The following is an 11,255-nucleotide window of genomic DNA, read 5'->3' as shown; positions in this document are numbered from 1 at the left end:
AAGGCCTGGAGGAGGGCAGGTGCTGGGAATACCAGAAGGTGAGCAGAACCAGCCGGCTGCGGAGGCTGGAGGCGGCCAGGCAGAGAGGAGAGGGGGCCTGTCCATGTGGGACAGACTTTGATTCCGGATCCACCAACTGCCCGCACCTCCCAGAGGCTAATTCGATGGGCGGAGAGTAGAAATCCAGCGCCACACCTTTTCCAACAGGAGCCTTCTTCTTTCAGGACAGGAGGGCAGACCCCAGAAAGTGGATCTGCCCCCACCCAACTCTCCCTGCCTAGATCCCTCCGACTGACGCGATCTTTAACAGGATTCCCACTCTCTAGGGCTGTAGCCTCCTGCGTGCATTTGGAGGGCTCCCGGCCCCGCTCCTCCCTCGGGCTCCATCCTCGGCTCCGCTCCCGCCCCGACTGTGGCTCCGCCCCCGGGACGCCCCGCCCTGGCCCCGCCCCCGGGATGGTCCACACCCCCTGCGGTTCCGCCCCGCCCCCGGCTCTTCGTCCGCCCCGCCCCCGCGCAGCTCCGCCCCCTGCAGCTCCGCCCGCCCCGCCCCCGACTGTGGCTCCGCCCCCGGGCTCCCGGCCCCAGCGGAGGCTCTGCGGCGCCCCCAGGTGGCCCCGCGCGCTCTGCAGTTGCTCCCGCCCGCCAGCCCGCCGCTCTCGGTTGTCGTGGAGGCGGACGCAGAGGCGACGCCGCAGGGAGGGGCGGAGTAGAGATCCCCAGTTCCGCCATCCCCCGGGCGAACCCCACGGAGCCCTGTCTCGCCTCCTGGCCCCCTGGGCCGTCCCAGAGGCGCTGAGGACCGCACCGGCATGTCGGGGGAGGCGAGCGCGCCGGGGACCTCCCCCAGGGCACCGCGTCCCGGGACCCAGAAGGCGTCCGGCGCAGTGACCAAGAAGGGGGACCGCGGGGCCAAGGAGAAGCCGGCCACCGTCCTGCCGCCAGTGGGCGAGGAGGAGCCCAAGAACCCTGGTAGGCGGGCGGCGCGGCTGGGCGCACCGCCGGTGGGCGCGGTGGTGGTGCCGGGGCTGCCCCGGTGCGGAAAGACGCTGTGGTGCCGGGGGCAGCCGAGCCGGGACACGATCGAGGCATCTCTGGGGCTAAGGAGCGCTGTGCTCAGCGCGGGCGGGCACGAGACAGGGTGCTCTGCGTGGTAACCGTCCCTAGGAGTGTGGCCTTGCGCACCCTCTCTCTCTAGAGTGCGGAGATGTGGGAGCGGTGGAGACGCTGGTGAGAAAGTGTTTTGTAAACTTCAAATCCCTTTGGTCCTTCACAAATGCACGTTGTGCAGCTCCCGTGTGACCAGCTCTCTGCTCCATCTCAGGAAGCAAATCACACAGAACCCCAAGCCTGGCCCCCGAAACTCAGTTTGATAGATGTTTGAATTGAGCTTGATCCCAGAGAACTCGCACTGGGGTTTGGGATACTGACAAATACAATAAGATGTGATAAGATGTACTGAGAGAAGAAGAGAGAGTGATAGGACACCTGATAGGGAACCTACCAGGAGGTGTCTTTGACTTTCATTCACTCACTCATTCAACAATCACTTTCTAGATACGGAGAGAACAATATGCACACAGTCCATTCACATTTTCTGGGCAAAGAAAATCATTGGCAGAGTACAAGTAAGCATGTGGCTCTCTATTACTGCATGTGAAAGAACCCCAACCCAAATGGGTGATCCAGGCAGGGGATTTGTTGGAAGGCTTTTTTTTTTTTTTTTTTTTTTAAGTAGGCCTCACACCCAATGTGGGGCTCGAACTCAGACCTGAGATCAAAGGTCACATGCTCTACCAACTGAGCCAGCCAGGCACCCCTATTGGAAGGCTTCTGGATTCAAATCCGTCTGCTTTGAGAGGGAAAGGTTTTGAGGTGATGTCAGCTGGACAGCTGGACACACAGATCGGGAGCACTCAAGGGAGGATAGGGCTGGAGATGTCGCTTTGGGAGCTGCTGAGGTCCGAGCCTATTTAAGGCCTGGGGAGGAAAGAGATTCCACTGGGACAGGAGGAAGTGTAACCAGAGAAGAGCAGAGCATGCAGGACCAAGCCTGGAGATATTAGGGGAGGCACAGCTGGCAGGGAAGTCCTATTGGCCTGGGGGTCTGGGCCGACAGGTGGGAGAGAATGGGGTGACCACTGCCCAGGGAGGCTGAGACAGGGCAACAGGACAGTCAGGGCGGCATTGTGTGCAGTGGGGGGGGGGGCGGTGATGCAGGGGGTAGAGGGTGATGGCAGCTGTAGAAGGGTTTATGGGTTTAGAGGAAATCCCATCTGCTGGCTTCCTTTTCTTGAGAAGTGCACTGAGAAGTGCACCGGCAAGGTCCGTGTGGGAGGGAGGGAGCAGGAGCAAGCCCTGTTAGAGCTGCCCTGTCCCCCAGGTAACCACTAGCTCAAGTGTAGATCCAGCCTTTCCACGTCTCACCAACTTCCGTTAGTTGTGGTTCTAGAGCAGGCTCTCTAGGTGCTGTCCCTGGGCCAGTAGCTGGGGCCTCACTGTGAGCTTGTAGAAATGCAAATTCCCAGACTCCACCTAGTTCATGGAATGGGGCAGGGGTGGGGGTGGGGGGGCGGTTTTGACTGCCTTTCCTGGTGTTGCTGGAGTTTGAGAATGCCTGTGTAGAGAAAGATGGTGTTCGTGGAGCCGGGAGGGTTGAGGGGCTCCCGCAGCAGGGGGAATGACCTGACAGGCGGGCAGTGCGTGGGAGTCAGCTGTGCAAGGGGGTTACCCCACCTCCCTGAGCCTCCTCTCCACCACCGTGTCCGTGGAGCTAAGGTGTCTTGTGTATCTGTGCTCCCCTGATGGCGGGGTGCCAGATTTTCCCTGGGGCCAGGGACACCCCTTCCCACCTCCAGGAACCACTTCTTCCTGGAATGCCCATGGGGAAGCAGAAAGGGACCTCTAGGGACCCAGCCAGGTCTGCATAGCCCTCAGGATGGGATGTGGTGGGCGGCTGTCTGCATTAATGTAACTCTGAGAATGAATTGATACTTCTAAAGCATTTAGAGAAGTGTGGGACAGGAGTAAGTGCTGTATGCTGCTTGCGGAGTTAATAAAAGTGCAGGACTCCTGTGGGTGTTTGGGCAAGGGGCAGGAGGGGGGTGGGACTGGAGAGGTGCTCCTGGCTTCCTACCTTTGCTGGCAGCAGGCCTTACTTCTTCCCAGTGACCCTAGGCGCCCTGGGGAAGCAAGGGCACCAGAGGAAGCTGAGCGGGTGGGGTGGGCTTGGTGGGAGGCGGAGTCCGTTGTGGGGGGCAGGGGGTACGTGGGAGGCGGAGTCCGGGGCAGGCAGCTGAGGGGAAGCGCCTTGAGCAGTGGCTGGGTGGAGGTGCCCTCACGGAGGTTAGGTGCCCCAGTTGTGTACACTCCCCATGCCCACTGGCCCCCTTTCTCCGGGGTCTGGACTTTCTGCTGTTTCCACTCAAGTGTTCTCAGCTGCGGGTCTTTACAACGCATCTCAGGTTTAAAAAGTGGCTGTAGGGGATCCCAGGGTGGCTCCGCGGTTTAGTGCCTACCTTGGGCCCAGGGCTTGCGTGGTCCTGGAGTCCCACATCGGGCTCCCTGCATGAGGCCTGCTTCTCCCTCTGCCTCTCTCTCTCATGAATAAATAAATAAAATCTTTAAATAAAAATGAAAAGTGGCTGTAAGAACGCCCGCGTTGGAGGAGGGGCCCGCGGGCGGGGGTCCCGGTCGCGGCGGGGGGGGGGGAGGGGTCCCCGCCTCCCGCTGCTGCCCCTCGGTGGCGGGGGGCCACAGCCACCCGACGCTCCCGACGCCCGGCAGAGGAATACCAGTGCACCGGGGTCCTCGAGACGGATTTCGCAGAGCTCTGCACGCGCTCGGGCTACGCGGACTTCCCCAAAGTCGTCCCCCGGCCTCGTCCGCACCCGGCCTTCGTCCCCTCGGCCTCGATGTCGGAAAAGCCGGCCCTGGGTGAGTGCCGGAGGGGCCCGGGGTGCCTGCCCGGGTCCGGTCGCCCGGGGCCACCCAGCCTCCCGTCTCCAGGCGGACGAAGGGCGGGGGCGCAGGGCAGCCAGTGCGGCAGTGAGGGCGGCGGCAGCGGCTGAGTCTCTCGCCCTCCTCCCGAACCCCAGCCCAACTGGCCTGGCCCGAGAGGCAGCACCTCCAGGCTAGCGCCCCCCCCCAACCCGAGGGGTCTTCCCCTCTGGCCCCCCCAGGCCAGGGGCTCTGCTTCCTCCGTCCTGACCCGTCTCCTCGCACCTCTGCCTCTAGACGATCAGCGCCTGTCGGCGTCTTGCAGCCTCAGCAGTCTGGAGAGCAAGTATGTGTTCTTCCGGCCCACCATCCAGGTGGAGCTGGAGCCCGAGGATAAGTCGGTGAAGGAAATCTACATCCGTGGTGAGTCTCTCCCCCCCACCTCCCGCCCCTCCCCCCTCCCCAGGCCTGAGGCGCCTTCCTCCTCCTCCTGCAGGTTGGAAGGTGGAGGAGCGGATCCTGGGTATCTTCTCTAAATGTCTGCCTCCGCTCAGCCAGCTGCAGGCCATCAAGTGAGGGGACCCAGGGGTGGGGAGGGCAGAGGCCAGCGTGGGGCTAGCCTCTGGTGCCTGCGAGGTAGAACTGAGGGGGCCCGGAAGCCTGCCTGGCCGCTGGGAGGTGCTGGAGGGGCCGGTGGGGCAGGAGGGGAGTCTCCAGCTCCGTGTCTGTACCTCCCAAGTCCAGCTTGTGGAAGGTCGGGCTGACGGATAAGACCCTGACGGCTTTCATTGCCCTCCTGCCTCTCTGCTCATCCACAATCAGGTCAGAGGGAAGTGGGCAAGGGGGAGGGCCCCAGGTTCCCCCCCCCCAGTCTGGGGGCGGGGGGGGGGGGCGGGGGAACAGTTTGGGAAGGGGAGTGGTGTACCTGGAGCTGGTTTTTGAAGCTCCAATCTGACCAGAAGAAGCACATCCCTTTTCTCCACACAAGCCTAGAGAGCTTGGCTTATGTGCCCTGTCACCCCACCACCATCCGCTCTTTCCCTGGAGTTTTTCCCTCTTCCCCACTGCCTGGGGCCTACTGGACTAAGGGCTGCCTCGGCTCCTCCAGGACCAGGCAGGCCGGTGAGGGAAGGAGAAGGATTTAGGGTAGGCACTGCAGGGCTACAAGGGCAGTGTGCACACTGTGGCAGCAAGGAGTGGGGGCAGAGAGGGAGTGCCACCCAATTTCATGGATGGAGTTCAGGGAGACAGGAAGGCTGCTTGGAGGAGGTGTGCTGAGCTGAGCTGTGAAGGAGGAATAGGAGGGGGTGAGAACAGGGTGTAAAGTTGTGTAGCTATAGGTGAGGTTTGCAAAGCTGGTTTGGACGATGCTTCTCCAGGCTCCCCCCAGCAGCCTTGACTTACCTGCTTCACAGAACAAACCCTCAGCGCCTCACATTGGCTTGCCCATCTTCCCCCGTGGGTGGGATGGACGCTTCTCCAGGGCAGGGATGGCTCTTCTGCAGCTGGAGGTCCTCTATACTCTTCATAGAGAAGCCATGAAATGGATCTTGTCTCCATCACGGGAACTAGAAACAAATTATCCAGCAGAAACAAAACTGTAGAATTCATGTTAAGATACAAAAATAACTCAGATCAACATAATCAAACAATTGAAAATGAATGTGATCAGGTTTAGGTGAAAGGTGAGCCAACCGGAAAGGATGAGCATTGATAATAAATCAGAGAACATTTTTAAGTAGAGAAATTTCTAGCCATTAGTTTGATTTTTGTTATGACTTAGAAAACGTCCTCGAACCTCCCCGAGCTGTGGGAGGAGCCACTGCTTGTGGAGGGATCACAAATCACCTCTCAATGTAGTGGCTTAAAATAACCAATATTTATTATCTCATGGTGTGAGATAAATACAGGCACAGGTGAGCTGGGTGCCACCAGCTTGGGGTGGCTGGGGGCTGGGACTGCCGTGCCCTGACTGGGCTAGAGCATCTGCTTCTGAGCTCCATCCAAGACCCTGACCAGCTGCAGCACCCCCACACAAAGACTCTCCGAAGGCAGACAGCCCAGTGCGTGCCAGGGAGCCCCCAACCCCTAACGTGGGGACCACAATCTGTTTGTAATTTAAACTTAGAAGTGACATCTCACTGCTTTTGCCCTATCCCATTCATTTAGAAGTGAGTCACTAGGTTCAGCCACACTCAGGGTCAGGGACTCCATGAGGCATGGACACTGGAGGGTAGTGGTGACTGGAGTCATCCAGGAGGCCAGGTCACCATAGGCCACTAACGCTGGGGAGCCATCCCATTGGCATGGCTACACTTCCGTCCCATATAATTTCCTATGTGGGAGAGCCATCCTTGCACTCTTTCCAAGCTGCACCCCGGAGACCCACCTGTCCTCTCTGACCCCTTCCTCCTCTGGCCACAGTGGTGCCTCCTGGTTCTCAGACCTTCCTCCTCCTCAGAAAGGTGTCTCTGGAAGGCAACCCGCTTCCTGAGCAGTCCTATCACAAGCTCATGGCGCTGGACAGCACGTGAGGCTGCCTTTTCTCGCCCCCTTTCTCTGGGCCTGGTTCCTGGGCTAGGTCAGCCCTAGTTCACCCTCCCCACCCTCCATCACCTCCCCACGGACCCTCGATTGCTGTCCCTCCACCCTTGGCCCTCTGGCCCTCCGGAGAGGCGAACCCCACCCCAAGTTCCCAGCGAGCCTGCTCTCCCCTCCCGCCCCTGCCCGCACACTCAGGATCTCGCACTTGTCGCTGCGGAACAACAACATCAATGACCATGGGGCGCAGCTGCTGGGTCAGGCTCTGTCCACACTGCACAGCTGCAACCGGACCCTGGTCTCGCTCAACCTGGGCTTCAACCACATCGGGGACGCAGGCGCCAGCTACATCGCAGACGTGTGTGTCTGGTGGGGACCAGGGAGAAGAGATCCTGGGCTGGGGCCACAGAATGGGGAGCAAGGACCCCCTGAGCTGGGAGCAAGGATGGGGGTGTGGGGACCTGAGGCAGGGAGCAGGGATGGAGGGTGGGACCCAGGAGCGGGGATGGAAGGACAGAACTGGGAGTGGGGAGCAGGGCGGCCAGCTGGGGGCTCACGGTGTCCTCGTGTCCTCCCCACTGCCCCAGGGCCTCCGGCTGAACCGAGCCCTGCTCTGGCTGTCCCTGGCACACAACCGCATCCAGGACCAGGGCGCCCTGAAGCTGGCTGAGGTGGGTGCGGTGGCAGTGGGGTGGGGACCCGGGTCCAGGCTGGCGTCTGACCGGGCCCCCTGCCCCAGGTCCTGCGCCCCTTCGAGCTGACACACACCGAGGTGGTGGAGCGCCGCCGCCTCCTGCTGGAGAAGGGGTCACAGGAGCGCTCACGATCGGTGAGCCACATGGCCCCCCGGGCATGTCTGCGCCCCAGCTGCCCAGTGTGTCTGCGGGCAGCCGTGCGTGGGTCAAGGGAGTGGACAGAGTTAGAGCTTTGGAGCGGCTGGGCGGCAGCCAGGGCCCTGGGGCTGTTGGCTCACCTGCGCACTGGCTGCTTCCCCTTGGAGAGGACTGACCCAGTGAATTCACCTAATGCACTTGGAGCAGTGCCTGCACTTTGTTCAGTCAAAGTGCCCTACAACTGCCTCCCTAGTCTGAGTCTGAGCCGCTACCCCAGCTTGTTCCCCCAGAGTGGTCCCCCACAACATGGGCATTTAGGCAAGGAGATGGGGCGGGAGCGCTGTCAGGCCCGAAGCTCCTCTCCCTCCTCCTTGAGGAAGGGATGCCAACGGCCTCTCCCATCTTCTTCCCTTTGTAAGTGCAGCCTTCCTCCTCCCGACATGGGGATTCCAAAACAGAGCGGGAGAAGAACCCCCTGATGGGGGTCAGCAGTGCTGCGTTGGCAGAAAAGGCAGACAAGACCCAAACGACGAAGACCCCAAAAAGCCAGAGCAAGAAAAAAGATAAGTCAGGGGTGGGTATGATGCGAGCAGGGGTAGAGGGAGGAGGGCTCTGGAAGGGATCAGAGGGGGCCCCCTTCCCACACCTGCTCAGGCTCCAGGGAGGCAGAGCTTCCATTGCTTCTCTTGCACGCTCCATAGGAAGTGGCGAAGAAGGAGGAGAAGTCAGGGTCTGGGCAGTCACCCACACAGGGAACCCCTAAGAAAGAAGACCCTAGCAAGGCCGGCAAGGGCAGTAAGTGCCAGAGCCCATCTGTGCAGGAAGAAAGAGCAGCGGGTTGGCTGTGGGAGGCCTGTCCTCTGCCTCCAGAACAGCTTCTGGAGCCGTTGTCCCTCTTTGGGCCACATGTCTTCTTGGCAAGGAGACCCATGCAGGCCCACATCCCGCCCCACCACAGCAACATCCTGTTTCCCTGAACCACCCCGTGGCCCTGCCCTGAGAGGAGGGACCCAACCACCTGCTGGGCCCCAGTCCTGAGGTCTGAGGGGCATCTCTTGGGGCCACTGGGCAGTACTGCCCGGCTGCCCTGTGCTTTCTTGTCCCCCTACCAGAGGTCACCATCCCCGAGCAGAAGCCCAGCAAGGGAAAGGGACCCAAGACTGGGAACAAAGAGAAGCGCAGCTTCCTGCTGGAGTCCGAGGTAGGAGGGGAGGTGGGTGGTGATCCCCTCCCTGTGGCACGTTCCTGGCTCCCCTTCATGTCCTATTGTCCCCTTGTGCCCTCGCCTTTCACACCGGCTCACTGGGGGTTGGAGCTGAGCACGGTCCTTTCCCTTCAGGCTGGAGGAGGCCCCACTAGTTGCCTCCTCTGTGCTCTCAGCTCTGCCCCCCACCTTGAGCACTGATGCAGGTGCAGGTGCTGGTGCAGATGCTGGTACAGGTGCTGATTCAGGTGCTGGTGCAGGTGCTGGTGCAGGCGCTGGTGCTGGTACAGATGCTGGTACAAGTGCTGGTGTTGGTGTAGGCACTGGTGCTGGTGGAGGTGCTGATGGAGGTGCTGGGGGGCTCTCCAGGGGCCGAGCCTGTCCCCTAGCCCCTGCCAGCAGCCCCCCAGGAAGGCAGGGCACCTTTACAGACCGGGTACCGCCCGCCCATGCATGGCCCCGGGGGACCTTCTGTCTTGCTACTGGAGCCTTCCTTTCCCCCTTCACTGCGGACCCACTTGCACCTTGCTCCGGAACCTTCCCGACTACAGATTGCACAGCATCTGCCTGCCCAAGCCCTCCAGCTGCCCCAGGGGCTGTGTCCTCACCTTCTGTCTCCTCCATCGGGAGACCTCCTGCCCTACCCATGGAGGGGTCTCTCCTCTTGGGAGTCCTCTCTGGCACCAAGACCAGATCTTGCCAGAGAGGAAAGTCGGGCCTCCATCTGACCTGGGGAGCCTTTAAAAAGGGGCTGGGGCTGCCTTAACAAAATTCTTTTTTTTTTTGTTTAAAGATTTATTTATTTATTTATGATAGACATAGAGAGAGAGAGAGGGGGGCAGAGACACAGGAGGAGGGAGAAGCAAGCTCCATGCTGGGAGCCCAATGTGGGACTCAATCCCGCGACTCCAGGATCGTGCCCTGGGCCAAAGGCAGGCGCTAAACCGCTGAGCCACCCAGGGATCCCCCCCCCCCTTTTTTTTTTAATAAGTAATCTATCTAATGCCCAATGTGGGGCTTGAACTCACAACCCCGAGATCTAAAGTGGCAGGCTTGTTTCTCCAATGGAGTGAGCCAGGCACCCCCATCCCCACCGTGGGGTTTGCTTTGGCCCTCCTGTCCTGACCCGCTGTTGCAATTGGCTGGTCTGTGGGCCTCCCCTATCTCCCCGGGGGTCAGGTCGCCCACACTGCTCTGGAAACTCCAGTGCCGGAAGACTGCTTCTGCCTTTGCTCTGGCTGTTTTCTTGCCTGGATGGTCTTTCTCCCCCACCCCCTCCTCTCCCCTCCCCCTCCTCCAGTCTCGACCGCATGCCCTGCCAGCTTGAGTGTACTGGCCGCTGCCCCAGGAGACTGTTCTGGGCTGGGGCCCCCTCTGGGCTGTGTGCACTCTGTGCTGGGGTTGTGCCCATTCTGGTTCCCAGCTCACTTTCCCCATGGTTGCTTCCGGGGTGGGGGGTGCGCAGGCTCACGTCCATATCCCTGGCCCCCAGGGACAAAGCCTGGCCTGTAGCTGGTCCTCAGCGGGGCTGTGGCCTGTGGCCTTTCGGCGGCCTCCCTCTACCCGCTGCAGTCCCTCTTCTTTAGCAGCTGGTGGCTGAAGCATCGGAGGTGGTGAACCCTCTCCTGGAACCCGTGGAGCACCGAGACGGGAAGGTGTTCATGCCTGGGAACAAGGTCCTTCTGCACCTCAACCTCATGCGTATGTCTGCCGAGCACCCCCGCCGTCCTCGTCCTCCCCGGGGCCACAGGGGCCCTGTGCTGCCTCAGGGGTGTCACCAGCCCCGTCTCCATGGAGTAGAACATGGTTGTGCCACAGTTGGGCACAGTGAGGGTGGTGGCCCTCCTGCACTGGGGGTGAGGGAGGTGGGGACAGCAGCTCAGGGCCTGCTTCAGTCTGTTAGCTTTGGGAGAGAGAAGTGGGTGGGAAATGAGGCAGGAAGGGCAGAGGGGGCAGCAGAGAAGTGGGGGGAGGAGTGGGGCACCACCTGGGCCGCTCCCTCCACCAGGAAACCGCATCACAGATGTGGGGCTGGAGGGCTTCCTGGCCACCGTGCAGCACCAGGCTGAGTTCTCCAAGTCCAAGAGCGCAACCAAGGGCCCTGTGGGGCTGCTGTGCCTGTCCCTGGCGGTGAGTTCCCTGCTTCCAAGCAGGGCCAGGGTTTCCTTGATGCTGGTCCCCACAGCTGCCTCCAGGGCTCCTGCGGCCAGACGGGCAGCCTGGACCACTGTGCCTTCCCTCTGCCCCTCCCCACCCTGTCCCCGGAAATGTCTTCTCCCAGGGGACCGATCCTCATCCTTCCTCAATGGGCACTCCTTTCCCTCCTTCAGAAAAACTACTTCTCCCCACAATGTCCCACGTACACCATGATCCAGGAGCTGATGCTGTCAAGGGATCCCATCAGTAAGGCCAAGCCCAGAGAGGAGGACAGCATGGCTTCCTCCACCTAGCCCCCACCCCACCTCTCCCCAGACCCTGGGCTGCTGCAGTCCTGCTGGCTGTGTGGTGGGCTGGCCTCCCTGGGGGGAGACCTCAGGTTCTGAACAAACTCTACGGCTCTACTTTTCCCCCTGAGGTGGTCTGAAAACTTGGTTCCAGAACTATGTGGAATGTTTGGACTCCGTCTGTTCATGTCATGCCAGAAATGGCTGAAGGGTTTGCGTTCTGTTGGGGACACACTTGGCCCTTGGCCCCAGGCAGCAGGAGTGTGGCTCTCCTGCTTCCTCTGGCAGGCTTCT

General features: G+C 61.0%; 1 protein-coding gene across 6 annotated transcripts; it reads left to right on the top strand.

Annotated features, from left to right (window-relative positions):
• Positions 1-636: 636 nt before the first annotated feature.
• LRRC71 (leucine rich repeat containing 71) lies at positions 637-11,122 on the top strand. Of its 6 annotated transcripts, none has more exons than XM_038542965.1 (15): positions 637-972; positions 3,787-3,936; positions 4,237-4,362; positions 4,436-4,511; positions 4,684-4,761; positions 6,401-6,469; positions 6,679-6,838; positions 7,068-7,151; positions 7,220-7,309; positions 7,738-7,887; positions 8,015-8,108; positions 8,426-8,514; positions 10,107-10,218; positions 10,526-10,647; positions 10,848-11,122. In XM_038542965.1, exons 1-15 carry the CDS (start codon positions 813-815, stop codon positions 10,965-10,967), a joined length of 1,680 nt encoding a protein of 559 aa, XP_038398893.1. In that variant the 5' UTR covers positions 637-812; the 3' UTR covers positions 10,968-11,122. The 6 variants fall into 6 exon arrangements, with proteins under 6 accessions (XP_038398893.1, XP_038398892.1, XP_038398896.1 ...); XM_038542964.1 differs by having other exon boundaries at positions 10,104-10,218; XM_038542970.1 differs by lacking the exon at positions 637-972 and adding an exon at positions 1,139-1,230 and having other exon boundaries at positions 10,104-10,218.
• Positions 11,123-11,255: the final 133 nt, after the last annotated feature.

The sequence above is a fragment of the Canis lupus genome, chromosome 7 (assembly GCF_011100685.1).
Source record: "Canis lupus familiaris isolate Mischka breed German Shepherd chromosome 7, alternate assembly UU_Cfam_GSD_1.0, whole genome shotgun sequence".
Classification (NCBI taxonomy): Eukaryota; Metazoa; Chordata; class Mammalia; order Carnivora; family Canidae; genus Canis; species Canis lupus.
This window is presented reverse-complemented; position numbering and strand designations above follow the sequence as displayed.

Bases quoted from the DNA above. Each gene is read 5' to 3' on its own strand.
- LRRC71 (XM_038542964.1), top strand. From the start codon at position 813: ATGTCGGGGGAGGCGAGCGCGCCGGGGACCTCCCCCAGGGCACCGCGT. The intron at 4,512-4,683 runs GTGAGGGGACCC...TCCCAAGTCCAG, and splicing joins AGCCAGCTGCAGGCCATCAA to CTTGTGGAAGGTCGGGCTGA. The intron at 10,648-10,847 runs GTGAGTTCCCTG...TCCCTCCTTCAG, and splicing joins TGCTGTGCCTGTCCCTGGCG to AAAAACTACTTCTCCCCACA.